General features: G+C 45.7%; 1 protein-coding gene across 3 annotated transcripts in view; it reads left to right on the plus strand.

The window, feature by feature from the left end:
* Positions 1-19588, plus strand: part of fmn1 (formin 1) — a 449066-nt gene that overhangs the window by 48281 nt on the left and 381197 nt on the right. For 2 of the 3 annotated variants that reach the window (XM_067991365.1, XM_067991366.1), the window contains exon 1: positions 9268-10876. The exons of the other annotated variant lie outside the window; for it this stretch is intronic. In XM_067991365.1, coding sequence (XP_067847466.1) covers positions 9425-10876 — 1452 coding nt within the window. In that variant the 5' untranslated portion in view covers positions 9268-9424. Of the gene's footprint in view, positions 1-9267; positions 10877-19588 lie in introns of those variants that run through there. 3 annotated transcript variants of the gene reach the window in all.

Below are 19588 nucleotides of genomic sequence, written 5' to 3' on the forward strand. Positions count from 1 at the left end.
GCTGATCCCTATAGCATTTATTTTGTGGTGTTAACAGTAGAGCAGCATACAAAGCACATTCTTACCAGTGCCGAGGGAAACATACAAAATACGAGAGATGGCACTATTTATACACATGAAAAGAACGTATCAGCCTGCAGATAAAGAGGATTTGAAGTCTCTCTTGTGCAGAAAGTCAAATCAGAGGCAACTGCTTATTCTATTTGAACTTTTCGGTCTCTTGCTTGGTGCCAATGCAAGGATTGGTCAGTGAGCAGTTTTAAAGTATATCTCCTTAGTTGATGAGGAGCTTGTATTACATTGTTGACTTCCCACCTCAGCAGAAGCATAAAATTGAATACAATAAAACCTCAGTTTTCCACTTTAATGGGTGAGACTCCAGGCAGATAATGGAAATTGGTGGGTAAGTGAGAGGCCCTGTATACTTTGTCTAACACAGTGGTTTTGAAATTAGAGCATGCAGATGTTACTGTTTAAATACTTAACAAGTTTATATGAAATTATTTTGTTTTCATAGTAATGCATTAAATGTTTGTATGCTAATATTTGTACAGTGTAATTTAAAGGCCAGTGAGTTTTTAGCTTCTGATGTGCCTTTAGATTATTTAACTGAGTTCTCAGATTGTGCAGTTAGAACTACATTTTTTTTCATTTTAATTATTAAATATTTGGAAAAAAATACTGTCTGCTGGACTGTCAGACCCTAAGCCTCACCTGAAATTAAAAATCACAGAAACTACTATTCATGTAGCTATCAGGCAGTGCACCAGTTAACAACTATTTATCCTAATGGATCAAGAACCCAGAACAGCTTAAGTTCATTAGCACCCCAAACTGCCAATTGATCTCCCAGGTGCCACTGCTGGCAATCTGGGAGGAAAGTACTTGTTACGTGCACCTCACACCTGCATGCCTTGGCTGCTTCTGTGAGTGAAAGTCTATTGGAAGATTACAGCATGGAAGGAGGCCATTTGGCCCAGTGAGTCCGTACCGGCTCTATGCAAGAGAAATCCATCTAGTCCCTATCCCTGTCGCCCTGCAAATTTTTTCCTTTCAAGTACTTATCCAGTTCCCTCTTGAAGGCCATGATTGAATCTGCCTCCACCACCCCCTTGGGCAGTGCATTCCAGATCCTAACCAGTCGCTGTGTTTTAAAAAAAAGTTTTTTCTCATGTCACCGTTTTTGGTTCTTTTGCCAATCACCTTAAATCTATGTCCTCTGGTTCTTGACCCTTCCGCCAGTAGGAACAGTTTCTCTCTATCTATCTATTCTGTCTAGACCCTTCATGATTTTGAATACCTCTATCAAATCTCCTCGCAACCTTCTTTGTTCCAAGGAGAACAACCCCAACTTCTTCAGTCTATCCACGTAACATCCCTGGAATCATTCTAGTAAATCTCTTCTGCACCCTCTCTAAGGCCTTCACATCTTTCCTAAAGTGCGCTGCCTAGAACTGGACACAATACTCCAGTTGTGGTTGAAACAATGTTTTATAAAGGTTCATCATGACTTTCTTGCTTTTGTACTCTATGCGTCTATTTATAAAGCCCAGGATCTCACATGCTTTTTTAACTGCTTTCTCAACCGGCCCTGCCACTTTCAACGATTTGTGCACATATACCCCCAGATCTCTTTGTTCCTGCACCCCTTTTAGAATTGTGCCCTCTAGTTTATATTGCCCCTTCTCATTCTTCCTACTGAAATGTATTACATCGCATTTTTCTTTGTTAAATTTCATCTGCCACGTGTCCGCCCATTTCACCAGCCTGCCTATATTCTCTTGAAGTCTATCACTATCCTCCTCACTGTTCACTACACTTCCAAGTTTTGTGTCATCTGCAAATTTGGAAATTGTGCCCTGTACACCCAAGTCCAAGTCATTAATATATATCAAGAAAAGCTGTGGTCCTACTGGGGAACACTACTGTACACCTCCCTCCAATCCATAAAACAACTGTTCACCACCACTCTGTTTCCTGTTACTTAGCCAATTTTGTATCCGTGCTGCCACTGCCCCCTTTATTCCATGGGCTTCAGTCTTAATGATAAGCCTATTATGTGGCACTTTATCAAACGCCTTTTGAAAGTCTTCCGGTAAATAATGAATAGAAGGGTAAGATATCCAGGGTGTCCTGTAAAACTGAAAATGCTAATGTTTTCCTCATAGTTAAGTCATTTTGAACTTTCAGCTTTGAAATTGAAGATTTTTTGGTTTTGACTTTGACTCCCTCACTGCAAACTGAGTTGTGCCCCAGGCTCTGAATTGCCCTTGTCATCTTTTCTTTTTCTCCCCGCCCTGCCCGAAGCTGCTCCTCCTTCGATGCCATGGGCTATCCTCCTGTCCCGCATGCCCCAACTCCTGGGGGCAACACCTGCCCCAACTAATTCTTATAAATATACATTTTTTTATCATATATATGCAAATTAAAACATAAAATGCATATAGCTGCGGAATAGTTAAATTTGTGTTTGCCAACTTCTGCTCCTTCTGACTGTACAAAAGAAACAAAATTTCAGAAGTTTTGGGGCCTTTTTTTTAGCTGCCTCCAGCAGTCCCTTTAAAGGTAGCTGATTCGGCACTCAAAAGCAGGAGTCGGAGTTTGCTCGTGCAGATCAGGCATTGGCCTCTGCACTGGCTTTGTTATACCAGTTTTACGCCCGTAAAACGGGCACAAAAATATTGAATCAATTAAAGAGCACTGCATTTTTGTCGGTTTATGCAAAACTAAGCCCTGATTCCCATGAAAAATATTTGTGTGTATGTGTGTGTGTGTGTAATCAAGAGGATAATAGGATAGTAGGTAATCAAGGTTGTACTGTAGTCACACTAGGACTGGTTGACCGGCAATTTTTTTTAAAATTTCAAAATATACATTATTTCATTGAACTGTGTGTATCTTTAAATTCTATGTAAAATCACAATTTCAAACCAATACATTTCAGATTGTACACAATGCGATCTTAATATTACAATTCAAACACAGTATATTCCTTATGACTCATGGTGTAGAAACAATATAAGGTGGGGTGACCTTACACGCTGGCCTTTCCCCATAGGGCCTTTGGGTAGGCCGCACCTCACTTCAGTGTGTCCCACAGCACGTACTCCTGGACCTTAGAGTGTGCCAGTCAGCAACACTCGGTCGTGGACAGCGCCTTCAGCTGGAAGACCAGTAGGTTTCGGGTGGACCAAAGGGCCTTCTTCACCGAGTTGATGATCTTCCAGCCACAGTTGATATCTGTCTCTGTGTGCGTCCTGGGGAACAGCCTGCAGAGCACAGCGTCCTGTGTTACCGAACTGTTGGGGATGAACCGGGACAGTGACCAACGCATATCTCACCACACTGTCTGCGTGAAGGGGCAGCCCATCAGGAGGTGGATGTCAGTCTCCTCCCCGCCACAGCCTCGAGGGCAGTTTGCCATGGCACTGAGATTCTGTGCGTGTTGGAAGGACTGCACTGGGAGGGCCTTTCTTACCATCATCCAGGCTACATCCTGGTGTCTCTTTATCAGCTCTGGGGATGAGACGTTCTGCCAAATGGCATCGACCGTTTGGTTGGGGAAGGACTGATTAAGTCCACCCTCTCCTTTCCTCACAAGACTCTCGGGACGTTTCGTGTTGACTGCTGTCTGACGGCCTTGTGGCCGAAGGGGTTCTCCATCTGGGACAGGTGCAGGATGGGGGGAAGACGGTCCAGCTCGACGGGATGTCCTGCGCCTGCTCGGCTAGCGTGGCCAGACCCAGCCTTCTCAGTGTGTTGGCCAGGTAGAAACTCAGCACGTAGTGACACTTGGGGCCCATTATTAGGAGGGAGGCAGGTTGGCAGCGGGGGGTCGACTGGGCGTGTGGGTAACGCGCCCAGTGAAATCAGTGTGCTCCGCACGCTATTGCAGCCTAATTGAAGGCACTTACCATGGCTTCCGGGTTTCCCGTTCCAGACCTGCGCAGCGGGCGCACTGCGCACCCCCATCACAGGCCGTCAGCAGGAGGAGCCCTATTTAAAGGGGCAGTCCTCCAATGCTCCTCCTGCAGCAAAGAACCATTTTTGGAGCATGGAGCAGGCCAGAAGCAAGGCTGCTCCAAGGTTCTCTGACTCCTCACTCCAGGTGCTGCTCGATGGGGTGAGGAGTAGGAGGGAAATTTTTTTTCCATCTGAAGGGAGGAGGTGGCCTCCCTCTGCCACCAAGAAGGCCTGGCTCGAGGTGGCCGAGGAGGTCAGCAGCAGCAGCACTGTGTGCCGAAACTGGGTCCAGTGCAGGAAGCGCTTTAATGACCTAACCAGGTCAGCCAAAGTGAGTATAGTTACGCATTCTCCCACACTCCGTCTTCCACATCACCTCCACCACCACACAACTCCTTCTGCACTGCCACCACAATGCTCTCGCATCACTCTTCACATCCACTCAACCATCATCCTCACCTTGCCTGCACTTACTCACTGCCCCAGTTCCCATTCGAACACTACCACGCAACCCAATCCTCATACAATCTCATGGCTATGTCTCACACACCCCCTCCCATGCATCTCCCTCACGGTCACCCCCACCCACACCAATGAATGCAGCGGGTCACTATGCAACCATCACTCAATCACGCCTCTCTGTGTTTTGTCTTGATATAAGAAGAGATGCCAAAATGCCCGGGAGAGGGCAAGGACTGGAGGGGGCCCGCCACACCAGGTGGTCCTAACGGACATGGAGCAGCAGCATTGGAACTAAGCTGGACGCTGGAGTGCCTGTCCATGGCGGACGCCGACACTAGGAGTGCACAAACGGCTGGTGACAGAAATCTGACACTCAGCACTCATGATAGCGAATGATCTTAGCATCACTTGGCATCTGCAGCACCTCAACATCTGTCCACCTGCTTAATTTTGCTTTCTGTTTTCTTGCAGGGCCATCTGCGACCGCCGTGACAGCGGAGGGCGATTCCTCAGAGGACCTGTCGGCCTCTGAGGGTGCATCGTCACATCTGAGCCAGCCATCCACCAGCGCAGATACACACACCTTGGTGGGTCCCCGTCCTCAGTTAGTTGGGCTTGCACATGGTGAGTCACCACGCACATGTGAGCACGAGCAGACCCTGGTGACAGGGGCAGCCGTGGAGAGTCCGCGTCGGTGGGAGCACTCTTCTCCAGGCTCTGCTCAGCTGGACCCAGATGCTGAACCCTGAGGGCCAGCCATGAAAAGGAGAGCCATCAAGGGCCAGCAGCACATTGCCGAGGTACTGGAACAGGTGCTACGCGCACTCTCCAGAATCGCGCAGAGGATGGAGGAGTCCAACTCCTGCATGAGTGGAATGGTGGCACAGGTACAGGAGGGGATCTCCGAGATACTGTCACAGGGACGTGAAGGCATCTCTGAGATAGTGTCGCAGGTAGGTGCGGGAATATCTGCGATGGAGGAAAGGCTAGTCTCCATCGAGCTTCAAGCACGGCTCAACAACGAGTCCATTCAGGCCCTGACAACGGCCGTTCGGATTCAGGGTGAGCACCAATCTGCCTCCTTAAACAGGCTGACAGATGCATTACAACTGGCCTTCCAAGGCTTCACACAAGTCCTCCAAACTGTTGTCCAGCAAGGTGGAAGGAGTGATGTGGGCCTGGGCCAGGAGAGGGATGATGGTGAAAGGGGACATGGAAGTGGGAACGCCACTCAAAGCACTCCCACATCTCACCCGTTGCCCCCCTCTCAACCAGTACCCACAATGCTGCCTCCCGTCCAGGTGGCCGAGTCTGCCCCTGCACAAGTGCAGGTGGAGCAGCTTTTGGAGGGGCCCTCACGGGCACCGAAACCCAGAGGGCATCCGTGCAAAGCATCTCATCGGTCAGGGCATGGACAAGAGCAACCTGCCACAACCTCTGCTGAAGCCACAGGGATAGCACCACGTAGGGGTTCCCGTAAATGTAAGGCTAAGGTTTTGTGAGCACAAAGAGGATGCACAAGAGTGTATGACAGAATGTCATGTTTTTGATTTACTTTCGTTTGTTTTGTAAAGCACATTAAAATTTGTTATCACCACTACTGCCACGTCTTTGCAAATCTTGTCTGGTTTGTGCAATAATTCACTTTCCTGAGGATCACCATGAAGACCCACACCTGATGCCACCCATTGTGTCACTGCAGAGTGGGTGTAGGTGTATTTGCAGGGCTCTTTTGTGCAGACGACTGAGAGACGCCGGCGGTGTCCCCGGTTGCACCCTGGAAGGATGCGGAGGAGAAGTTGTTGAGGGCAGTGGTGACTTTGACAGCGACAGGTAAGAAGATGGTGCTCAGGAGCAGCTCAGCATGAAGGAGGCTGCAGATGTCCACGACTACATGTCGAGTGACTCTGAGCCTCCATGTGCTGCTCAGAGAGGTCCAGGAAGCTGAGCCTCGGTCTGTAGTGAGGGTAGTGCCTTCTGCGATGCATCTCTCTCTGCAGTTGCCCTCCCTCCTTCTGTGCAGGTGGATGTGTCCCAGCACTGTGTTGTGGAGCTCCACGTGTCAGAGGTGGCCGGCAAGGCTGGTGATGCTGTTCGCCCTCCGAGGAGGTCATTACTGCAGCTATGGCGGCCCCCATCCGGAAGATGTACGTTTGAGAGGGTCCGCAAGGTAGGTAAATGTGTCTGCACACCGGGGTTGAGGTTCCAAGTTTGTGAATTTTAGTGTTAGGCGGAGGGTGGTGCAGGCCAAACTTTGTCCAAAGTGACAGAGTGGCCTCCTGCAATGAGTGAGGGTCTCCTCCCCACATCTATCAAATGGACCTTTGCAGCTGCCACAGACTGGTGGCTGCAACATGTCCGTTTCAACTGGGAGTGTTTCCCCCAGTACGGAAAACACGCTCAGTTGACCTGAAAATCCCACCTCTCCTAAAATATCCTCCCAATCAGGTCTGCAAACGACCTGAACTATCAAAATAATTGCCTTAAGTGGGATCCCGCCAGCTTTAATTGCCGGTGGGAGTCCTGCATGCGGGGGCTGCAGTGCATCTAAGGGGAACCCTGAAGTGGGCGGGTTGGAACCAGGCTCCGGACCCTCCCCGGGAAGCTCCAATTTTAGCAGCCCCCCTGCCACGAACGCACCTGCTCGGCCATCCTAAAATCGACCCCTTGGTGTTTGCATATGCGGGCTCCAAACACATCCTGAGGCAGTCACACACAGAGGTGGCCATCAGGATCAGGGCGCTATTGCACGTTTCACCCCCCCCCCCCCACCCCCCCCCCCCCCCACCTCAACCTTTTCCGGGAGGGCCTTGTACATGGTGGCCCTGCAGATGGGTTCTTCTTTGCACCTCCAGACAAAGTGGAAGACAGATTGGGTGACTGTGACTGCGGAGTTGTGGGGAATGGCCCAGACCTGGGCCACCTAGAGCAACACCGCGAGTACCTCACACCTTATCACCAGGTTCCTGCCGGTTATGGAGAGGGATCACCCCACCCACATACCAAGCTTCTGTTTGGCCTTGGCGATCCGCTCCTCCCAGTTCTTTGTGCAGGCCAGGGGCCTCCGCACCAGATCCCCAGCACCTTCAGGTAGTCGGACCTGACGGTGAAGGGGACAAAGGATCTGATCTCACACCTGCCAAAGAACATGGCCTCGCTCTTACCTTGGTTCACTCTGGCTCCCGAGGCCAGCTCAAAACAGTCAGGTGCCCATCAGGTTGTGGACCAACTGCTGGTCGGAGCAGAAGACAATGATGTCATCCATGTACAGGGAGGTCTTAACCTGAAAGTGTCTGCTGCCTGGTCTGGGTGAATCATCCGGACCAGAGCAGACTTGAGCCTGTTGGCGATGGCCTTGGACAGAATCTTGTAGCCGCCATTTAGCAAGGAAATGGGTCGCTAACTTCTGATTTCTTCTCTCCCCGATAGAAAGCTTGAACCAGCAGAAAGCGTTCAATTGGGAAATACTGCTTGACTCTAATTCTGTGCACAGCTTTGCCCAAAGCACATGATTTTTAATTTTTTTATCACTCTGTCATTTTATAGTATGACCTATTAAATTAAAAATTAACTGATGCTGACTTACCATCAAAACTCTATTTACAAAGTCAGAAACTGCCCGCATTTCAAACAAAAACCATTCCATTCTTTCTTGGCATGGAGAAATTTACATATTTGATTGTGAATTTTTAGCCAGACGTTTATTTGTTCCTTATGCTTCATTATTTCCTTCATTTCTAGGGACAATGATCACCCATTCTTATCTTCATGCCCCCTTGCTGTTGTGCATATTAAGATGTAATGCCTAGTTACATTTTAACTAAGATTTATTATGATTTTATAAGCAAGTCAGTCACTCTATTTAAATTAAAAACTGTTACAAAGTTCCAGCTGACATAATTGTGGTTTCCTGTGAAAAGGGGAAAAAATGAATTGCTGTGCTTTCTTCTTTAAACTACAGTACGTAACACACTACAGACACTTTAGTTGCTCAGTTACGCACATTGTCTGTTTGCTCACTACTCTCACTGCTCACATTGGGTGGGGTGTTTGATAAGTACCTGCCCGGACTGCGGAAGTAGCTGGGAGAGTTAGAAAGAGAAACATGAAACCAGTGCTGTGCGTTTTCTTGCCTCACAGTAAAGCCGGAAACTCACATTCCAGCTGAAAGCTGGAGCCTAACGGAGGAGGAGGGTTACTTGTACACTCTCTCAAGGACGCTGGATTTTCAACTGCAGTTCACCGAGTGGAGAGTCATCCAATCTGTGCAGGCCTGCTATTCTACACCTTCAGTTCAGTATGAATGTTGTGGCTGATTTGAGATGCTGGATGAAGCCTGTTTAATCTTACCCTGCTGAGAGCTCTGGTTTTGGGATGCCTGTAAAGAAAGTCAGAAGGCTGGAGGAAGCAAGGGAAAGATGTCTACAGAAGCTTATTCCTGTTTTTGCATTGGAGTCTAACATTCCTTGATCTGGGTTTTGACAGTTTTGAGGTTTACTCTGAAAGTACAGTACAGTCAACATAGCACTGAATGTTTCTTCATAGACTTTTTTTTAATTTTGGGAGGACGAGGAGAAGTTATATGTAACCAGGATAACTATGAAGCAGTTCTCATTGGCAGATGTTTGAGGTGGAAGTAATATGAACCAAACTCACAGTGTTTCTGTTGTTCAATGAAGTACATAATATAGCAGCTGATATAAGATTTCATTCTATAGGTTCTGGCAGACAGCTGTATTAGTTTGCTCGTTGATGTTTAAAGAGACTGCTTGCAATAAGTACACACAGATTTTATGTTTTGATTCTGGGAACATAATGACCTAGAGGCGGGAGAGGGGGGTAAGATTAAAGTTCACTTCAGAAACAAACAGATTTTGTTAACTGTACAGATTAAGAAACTGATCAGAAGCTGATAAAAGTTATGGCCTAAATTATCTAACTAAACAAACATTTTCAGAGAGGGGGAAAAGTAGGTCAGTATAAGTATAATAAGTACAATATGACAGAAAATATAAATAATGGTAATGGTGCTGAAACGGGACATACAGGGAATTCAGCTACACCAACCACAGAAGGTGCTTCATCATTATTTCCCTCACTTTCTATGAAGATGTCATTTCTGGGTCGCCGTCGTGGGATTAAGGCTGTCTCAGAAACAACAAAACAGAAGAATGACCAAGGAAATGCATTGTTGACTTTTTTTCGTTCTTTAGATCCCAATAATATGTCTGATGACGGTAAGGAGAAGGATGTTATAACTGCCTCTGACAAACTGGCTGTTGTTGAGGCAAAGGATGAACCAGAAAAAGTTGATGAGAAAATTGATGCAAAGGAAGTAGTACAAGGACAGTTGATTGATGGTGAAATTCAGATTGAAAACATTGAAAAGGGAAATAAAAAATCATGTGCACCTGAATGTTCTTTGGAACCCTTTACTCCTGCACAGCAGTTAGAAAGAGACTCGGATGAAGGTACAGTACATGTGATTCTTGTTCAGACAACAAGTGACACTGAGTCAGAGGATGAAGCTGGACCAGAAAAAAAACAAATCAATGAAACTAAAGTTCCATTGTCAGTTAATGAAAACCCGAAGCACACTCCAGAACAAAATCTGCCAATGGATAATGGGCCAATGTCAAGTCAGCAACAAGAAAACATTATTGTAGCTGAAGCTGAAGAGACAAAGGCACTTTCTGAACTCAGATTGTCAAAAGAGAATTTAACCTCACAGATGGAATCTAGTAAAAATATAACCGAAAACTCTAATGATAGTAGCAGTGAAACTGAACAAAATTTATTAGAAAAGTCAAACAAAGATTTAACATTACCCACGTCAACTGGCAGTTCTAGCAATTTTCCCATCCAAGAAGTTTTTGCTCCACCAACGGAGAAGACATTTCAAATTCCTCCCTTCTTTAGTGGACTACGCTTACTGAAAAAAGGTGCTGTAGGTGAGGACAGGGAAACTGTTGCAGAGATCAAACAGAAGGATACTGGTTTAGCTATGTTAAAATTGACTAAACCAGGTCAAAAATCTGCAGCTAAACTTTTAGCACAATCTTTACCAAAGAGAAAAGATGATCGAAAACCACTGGAGCTGAAAAAGAATTCTGGATTTTTGGACCAGCTCAGTCAGTTAATCTTTGACACGCCCAAAATCGAAGATAAAGTGGATGCTGCTGACGAATGTCAGCATTCAGAAAACACCGATCAACCATCACCACCAGCAGAAGCACCCATACCTACTTCTGCTGAGTCCAGTTTGGAGAGTTTTAAATCATTATTTATGGCTAAAACTGTCAAAAAGGATGTCACAGATTCACAAGAGCTGGAAAACCTGAAAAAGAAAAAAAGACAAGAAAAGGAATCACTCAAAGCAATTTTTGAAAAACCTTTGTTAAAGCAGCCTTCCGAGGAGAAACACCATATAGGATCTTCAGAAGTAAAATCCGTATGTTCAAACCTTTTTTTAAAAAAAAAATCAATGTACAGTATTATCATATTTAAAACTGGGTTACAATCATTACTAATTTTATTTTAAATCTTTTAGTTCTGAAAGCATAAATGTTTGTGAATAACCTAAGAGGCAGAATCAACAGTTCATATTGGTTAATTGATGATAACTCTAGAAACAATTTTGTAAAAAAATCAGGGATCTTCAAAATCCTTTAATTGTTTGTGATACTGATATGCAAACCCATTTGTTGCTACACCTGTTCCTTTACGAAAGGGTATACACCTCTGAATAATTGTCCTCCAGAAATATGTTGGCATTTAGTCAGAAGGTTCAGAACCTTTGAAATAAAATTATCAGGTAAAATTAGAGTCCAAGATGTTTTGCATTGTCTGTTGAAAGTTATGGATCAGGTTTTTTGCAGTCATGATCATCTGAATAATATTTTTTAAATTATTTGTTCATGGGATGTGGGCGTTACTGGCAAGGCCAGCATTTATTGGCCATCCCTAATTGCCCTTTAGAAGGTGGTGGTGAGCCGCTTTCTTGAACCCCAGCAGTCCGTGTGGTGAAGGTTCACCCACAGTGCTGTTAGGAAGGGAGTTCCAGGATTTTGACCCAGCGACGATGAAAGAACGGCGATATATTTCCAAGTCGGGATGGTGTGTGACTTGGAGGGGAACGTGCAGGTGATGTTGTTCCCATGTGCCTGCTGCCCTTGTCCTTCAAGGTGGTAGAGGTCATGGGTTTGGGAGGTGCTGTCGCAGAAGCCTTGGCGAGTTGCTGCAGTGCATCCTGTGGATGGTACACACTGCAGCCACTGTGCGCCGGTGGTGAAGGGAATGAATGTTTAGGGTGGTGGATGGGGTGCCAATCAAGCGGGCTGCTTTGTCCTGGATGGTGTTGAGCTTCTTGAGTGTTGTTGGAGCTGCACTCATCCAGGCAAGTGGAGAGTATTCCTGAGTATTCAGTATCACACTCCTGACTTGTGCCTTGTAGATGGTGGAAAGGCTTTGGGGAGTCAGGAGGTGAGTCACTCGCCGCAGAATACCCAGCCTCTGACCTGCTCTTGTAGCCACAGTACTTATGTGGCTGGTCCAGTTAAGTTTCTGGTCCATAGTGACCCCCAGGATGTTGATGGTGGGGGATTCGGCGATGGTAATGCTGTTGAATGTCAAGGGGAGGTGGTTAGATTCTCTCTTGTTGGAGATGGTCATTGCCTTACACTTGTCTTGCGCAAATGTTACTTGCCACTTATCAGCCCAAGCCTGGATGTTGTCCAGATCTTGCTGCATGCGGGCACGGACTGCTTCATTATTTGAGGGGTTGCGAATGGAACTGAACACTGCAATCATCAGCGAACATCCCCATTTCTGACTTTATGATGGAGGGAAGGTCATTGATGAAGCAGCTGAAGATGGTTGGGCCAAGGACACTGCCCTGAGGAACTCTTGCAGCAATGTCCTGGGGCTGAGATGATTACCCTGACATGAGTTTTTTTAAGTTAGCAGAGTTAGAGTTAAGCAGTTCAATATCAATTAATATTAGCTGATTGCGGCAATCTGACGTGATGATCGCAGTTTGCAGTGGACTTTGCATTGTCTATCTTTTCAATCTGCAGCAGTGGTATAGTCATGGGTGGAAAATCAAGTTTTGAAGCACAAGTTTATGTTGCAACAGCAGATTGGCTACCCCAAGAGATATGGCTGGAAAAATGATGCGCTGCATTTGCTGATGTTGTTCTTACTGTAGTGCTGGCTGCTGCTCATACCTGACACTGCTGCTTCATCCCAGGACTGGACTCTATGCTGGCTTCCTGATAAATCAGGAATTCCCACCTGTAGCACAAAGTCTGATCCTGGAATGAAGGATCAATGGAGCTGTAGCTGGGACTGTCAGTATAGACTGCATCGAGAAATTAGAGCGCTTCTGTAAACTGGGAGAGTGATGGAGACTACCTCTGAACTGGGGGAGGAGGAGTTGGAGTAGGAGAGTGATGGAGACTACCTCTGAACTGGGACAGGAGGAGTTGGAGTGGGAGAGTGATGGAGACTACCTCTGAACTGGGGAAGGAGGAGTTGTAGTGGGAGAGTGATGGAGACTACCTCTGACCCTGAGAAGGAGGAGTTGGAGTGGGAGAGTGATGGAGACTACCTCTGACCCTGGGAAGGAGGAGTTGGAATGGGAGAATGCCTCCGTAGACTGGGGGTAGGGGCTGGATGAAAAGAATACCTTTTGTGAAAGGCGAAGAGCACTGGCTGAGGTAGCTTTTGGACAAGTGATGGACCAGTTATTCTATTGAGTATGGATAAGCATAAGTTCCCACGTGCCTCCCTCCACTTGTCACTTACTTTTCCTATAGATTTTTAATTGGAATAAAATATCAATTGTGAAGTTTATGAGGGTGATTATGGTGCTTTGAAGGATTCAGGGAGGGTATCCACTAACATTTTGTGGAAGAGGTTTTATTAGCATAGGTGGACAGTCCAGAGAGTAGGGCTTTGTAGAACAAGCTTTCCATCTGTTCCAGGGGCATTGCCAGACTCCAGGCCTATGACAATATTTTGGACTTTGGTAGTTGAGATCAAGGAGTATCCACTGTAACCCGGAAGAGGGGGAAGTTGCCTAGGAATTATTTCATTTCTCGAGTGGTCTGTACCTTAGAAGTATAGATGGAAGCCTAGTACCTGGCAAATTCTTTATTTACTTCAGTGGAGTTATTGGCGGTTTGGCTGTCAAATTTTAGGATTGATGGAACACTTCTATTTTTTTTATCGTTTTGCACAGGATACATGCTAGAAGCTTTCCTGGTTTGTCCCGCGGCACATGACATCCGCTCACATGACATCTGATCACGTGACTTATGCTTACAGTTTGCAAATGTTATTGCATTTACCTTATAAAAGTTAGTCCCCTGTAGTTGACTGTCTTTGCTCGCAGTTTCTTTCTTCTTAAACCTGTACTTAAGTCAGCCTCTTGTCAGCCATGGCTACGCTGTATTGCTTTAATCCCAAATTCCTGTCCACTCTCCACATTCCCTAATCTATCTCTGCCGATTTTGATCCCACGTCCTCCAGGGTCAGTGAGAACCAATGACTGAACAACAAGGAAAGGACACTTTTCCGAATTCACCTTTAACCAGGCAGCTTCCATTATATTCTCCAGTTCTGTCCCAAGGTGCTGTCTGGTAACTCACCCAAGGGGCCCCATTCTTCAAATGTGAGCACAGACAGTGAGTGTCAGCTGGATATTCCACCTTGGGAGGGAGCATCAAAGCCGAGCCCAGATCTAAACACTGAGGTAGGAATTGGTATGTGTTGCACCCGCTTTTTAGGTATAAAACGGGCGCAAAGGATACCGATTTAGCAGTGGGACAGCCTATGCCCAATCTGTGCAGACAAAGGTTCCACTCTAAATTCATGGGGCCCATTTAATAGGCATCCTATATTAATGTGCTCAAGGAGCAAACACCTGTTAAAAGACCCCTTCCTGAAATTGGGATGTCCTCGCCAGTCTATTATAAATGAGGCCCAAGGCCCAGTCAGACTGTTCGCATCGGCTGGCCGGAGCTATGCAATTTCAACCCCTAACTACCCATGAATGCAATATTCATTTTCTTTTTTCTCTCTCTCCCTCTCCCATCCTTTCATAATTGCAGTGAAATCACACAAAAAAGCTCCACTGAGGACACAGCATTCTCAGTTGTAAGGCGGAGAACTTAAACAGAAATTACTGGGTGTGTCTGACATGGGCTGCTATTTTTGAACCATATTACTGTATATCAACTTAAGTTGCAAATTAGGGTGGGGCAGTTACCTCACTGAAAAATCAGGTTAATTTCCTTCCCCTCCCCACTTAGTCATTTGTTAAATAGTTGTAAGCAAAACAATGAGGAAATGATTGAGATTGCTAGGTAAGCATAAGTTCCCATGTACCTCCCTTCACTCCTGCAGACATCTTTCTAATTCATCTCCGAGAGAGCTCATTATATATCTCTTTGCTTTGTTTCAGTGACGGACTGAAAAATGATAAACTGACAACAGTTGCAGCAACTCAAATGGTCCATTGGCTTGGATCAAATTTGAAAACAAATGTTACTCATGTATCCCATATATTTTTTCTTTCCTATCATAGAAGGTACAGCATAGGAGGAGGCCATTCGGCCCATCGTGCCTGTGCCGGCTCTTAGAAAGAGTTATTCAAATAGTCCCATTCCCCTGGCCTTTCCCCATTGCTCTGTAAATTTGTTCCCTTCAAGTATTTATCCAATTCACCTTTTGAAAGTTACTGTTGAATCTGCTTCCACCACCCTTTCAAGCAGTGCATTCCAGACCATTAAAACTCGCTGCATAAAAAAATGTTTCCTCATGTCGCCTCTGGCTCTTTTCCCGATCACCTTAAATCTGTGTCCTCTGGTCACCGACCCTTCTACCATTGGAAACAGTTTCTCCTTGTTTACTCTGTCAAAACTGTTCTTGATTTTGAACACCTCCATCAAATCTCCCCTTAATCTTCTCTGTTCTAAGGAGAAAAACCCCAGCCTCTCCAGTCTCTTCACGTAACTGAAGTCCCTCATCCCTGGCACCATTCTAGTAAATCTCTTCTGCACCCTCTCTAAGGCCTTGACATTCCTCCTAAAATGTGGTGCCCAAAATTGAACATAATACTCCAGCTGAGGCCTAACCAATGTTTTATAAAGACTTAGCATAACGTCCTTGCTTTTGTACTCTATGCCTCTCCTAATAAAACCCAGGATCCCATATGCTTTTTTAACAGCCTTCTCAACTTGTTCTGCCACCTTCAAAGATTTGTGTATGTGCACCCCCAGGTCTGTCTCTTCCTGCACTCTCTTTAAAATTGTACTATTTAGTTTATATTGCCTCTCCTCAATCTTCCAAACAAAATGCATCACTTCACACTTCCCTGTGTTTAAATTTCATCTGCCATACATCTGTCCATTTCACCAGTCTGTCTGTATCCTCCTGAAGTCTGTTACTATCCTCACATTGTTTGTTACATTTCCGAGTCTCATGTCACCTGCAAACTTTGAAATTATACCCTCTATATCCAAGTCCAGGTCATTAATATATATCAAAAAGAGCAGTGGTCCCAATACTGACCCCTGGGGAACACCACTGTATATTTCCCTCCAGTCTGAAAAACAACCGTTCACCACTATTCTCTGCTTTCTGTCCCCTAGCCAATTTTGTATCCACACTGCCGCTGTCCCTTTACTCCCATGGGCTTTAATTTTGCTATTAAGTCTATTATGTGATACTTTATCAAATGCCTTTTGAAAGTCCATATACATAACATCAACCGCAATACCCTTATTGACCCTCTCCGTCACTTCATCAAAGAACTCAATCAAGTCAAACACTATTTACCTTTAACAAATCCGTGCTGATTTTCACTTCCTAGTCCATACTTTTCCAAGTGCCAATTTATTTTGTCCCAGATTATTGTCTCTAAAAGTTTCCCCACCACCGACGTTAGGCTGACTGGCCTGTAATTACCGGGTTTATCGCTCTCCCCTTTTTTGAACAGGGGTGTAACATTTGCAATCCTCCAGTCCTCTGGCACCAAACCATATCTAAGGAGGGTTGGAAGATTGTGGCCAGAGCCTCCGCAAATTCTACCTTTACTTCCCTCAGTAATCTAGGATGCATCACATTTGGACTTTCTACTTTGAGTACTGCCAATCTTTTTAAGTACCTCCTCTTTATCTATTTTTATCCTATCCAATATCGCTACTACCTCCTCCTTTACTACTCCAATGGCAGCATCCTCTTCTCTGTACCTCAGCCATGCCCGCTGCCTCCACAAGAAGGTCTCCTTTTTTGTCCCTAATCAGTCCCACCCTTCCTTTGGCTACCCTTTTACTATTTCTATGTTTATAAAAGACTTTTGGGTTCCCTTTTATGTTAGCCACTAATCTATTTTCATATTCTCTTTTTGCCCCTCTTATTCCCTTTTTTTAGATCTCTTCTGTACTTTCTATATTCAGCCTGGCTCTCTACTGTATTATGAATCTGACATTCATCATTAGCTGCCTTTTTCTGATTCATTTTAATCTCTTATATCTTTTGTCATCCATGGAGCTCTACCTTCCTTTCTCCCTCGTAGGGATGTGAATACTCTGTACCCAAACCAACTCTTCCTTAAAGACCTCCCATAACTGTTTTGCCTACGAATTTTTGATTCCAATTCACCTGGACAAGATCCCTTTTTAACTCACTGAAACTAGCCCTCCTCCAGTTAAGCATTTTCTCATTTGATTGTTCCTTGTCCTATTCCATAACTATTCTAACCTAATGATATTATGATCACTGTACCCCAAGTGCTCCCCTTCTGAAACATGCTCCACCTCCCCCACTTCATTCCCCAGAATTAGATCTAGTACTTTTTCCTTTCTGATTGGGCTAGAAGCACACCTGTTCCAGAAAGTTCTCTTGAACACATTTCAGGAATTCCTCCCCCTTTTTGCCCTTTACGCTGTTACTGTCACAGTCTATATTGGGGTAATTGAAGTCCCCATTATCACTACTCTACAGTTCTTGCATCTTTCTGTAATTTGCCTGCAAATGTTCTCCTCTATCTCCTTCCCACTATTTGGTGGCCTATAATATACACCCAGTAGTGTAATAGCTCCTTTATTGTTCCTTAATTCTAACCAAATAGATTCTGTCTTTGGTCCCTCAACTATACCATCCCTTTCCAGTGCAATAATAGTTTCTTTGATCAATACTGCCACCCCCTTTCTTCCCTTCCCTATCTTTCTGAATACCTTGTAGACAGAAATATTAAGTACCCAATCCTCCCCTTCTTTGAGCCATGTCTCTGTTATTGCCACTATATCACAGTCCCATGTGGCGACTTGAGCCTGCAGCTCACCAACCTTATTTACCACACTACGTGTATTTATGCAGATGCATCCAATCTCATAGACGGCCTTGCATTTGCCCCCTGTCTGATCCCTCCTATTTCTAAACTATTCTTTACTCTGGTGCTATTTGTCCCTCCCAGTCCTCTGGGCACCTTGTTTCTCCTCTCTAATGTTTCATCCTGGTGTCCACCCCCCTGCCAAATTAGTCCAAACCCTCCCCCACAGCACTAGTTAACCTCCCCGTGAGGGCATTGGTCCCAGCTCTGTTGAGGTACAACCCGTCCATCTTGAACACATCTCTCCTGCGCCAGAACTGGTCCCAATGCCCCAGGAATCTGAAGCCCTCCCTCCTGCAACATTGCTCCAGCCACGCATTAACCTGTCTTATCCTACTATTCCTATACTCACTAGTGCGTGGCACTGGGAGTAATCCAGAGATTACTACCTTTTGAGATCCTGCTTTTTAACTTCCTCCCTAGCACCTGAAACTCTGACTGCAGGACCTCCGACCCTTTTCCTTCCTACGTCATTGGTTCCCCACATGGACCACTAGTTCTGGCTGATCGCCTTCCCCATCCTCCTCAAAATGTTCTGCACTCTCTGTGATTTTCTTTACCTTGGCACCAGGGAGGCAACACCCTATGTGGGACTTGGCGTTTCTCCAACCGCCAACGTTTTATATCCCCCTGACTATCAAATCCCCTATAACAACTGCATTTCTTTTGCCCCCCTATACAGTCAAGTCTCCCACAGTCCCATGGATTTGCTCCTGATTGCATTGCCCTGAGGTGCCAACACCTTCACTGGTATTCACCAGTTTGTGAGTGCCACATTCCCAGGGGACTCCTGCACTGTCTGCCTGCTCCGCCTCGTCTGTCTGGTGGTCACCCACTCCCTCTCCACCTGAACTCTGTAGCTGCGAGGTGACCACCTCCCAAAACGTGCTATCCACGAAACTCTCAGCTTCCACATGCACTGTAGTGATGCCAGCCACCTCTCAAGCTCAGAAACTCTGAGATCGAGCTCGAGCTTGAGCAGTTGGTGGCACTTGTTGCACATGTTGTTCTCCAGGACACTCAAAGTATTCTGGAGTTTCCACATGGCACAGGATGTGTATGCGACAGGCCCCAGCTGGTCCTGCCATGTTAGCTAACAGTTATTTAAACTTTGTTTAGCTTTAAGGCACTTTACTGTTTATCTGACACAAAAACACTAACTAATGAACTAAATACTTACTGACTTACTCTTGGCGCTCCTTCTCGCCTTGTCTTGATTCCTCATGCGGCTCCAAATATGCACCGCTCAGTCTTAGTCTGTAGTCTTTGGTTTAAATCACTTAGCACCTCCTTCTCCCTCTGCACCTAGTTCCCACACTCACCAAGTTCCCAGTTGAATGTCTTCACTCCCTTAACGCTTCACTCCGTTAGAGGTTCAACCTCAGTCTTTCCCAACCTCTGTGCTCAAGCTTTTGCCCCCTGTGCAGCCGAGTATCCACGGTGCCGTGGATTTGCTCCTGACTGCACTCCCCTGAGATGTCAACATCCTCATTCGTATTCAACACTGAATACAGGTTTGTGAGTGCCAAACTCCCAAGGCCCTTGTTCGTTGAATAGTGTCATGGGATCTGTTGCATTCACCTGATTTAATTTTATCCTTTTATATTCCTGGCACATTTATCATTATGCTAAATGTACTGGACGCTGAATTTATTATTATTCCTTCGTGGTGAAAAGCCTGTAAATTCCTGGAACTCCACTTGCCGGTGGGACTTCTACCTGCCAACCTTCACTGGGGATGACCCCGACCCAAATTCCAGGGACAGA

Source organism: Heptranchias perlo, chromosome 10, assembly GCF_035084215.1.
Source record: "Heptranchias perlo isolate sHepPer1 chromosome 10, sHepPer1.hap1, whole genome shotgun sequence".
Lineage (NCBI taxonomy): Eukaryota > Metazoa > Chordata > Chondrichthyes > Hexanchiformes > Hexanchidae > Heptranchias > Heptranchias perlo.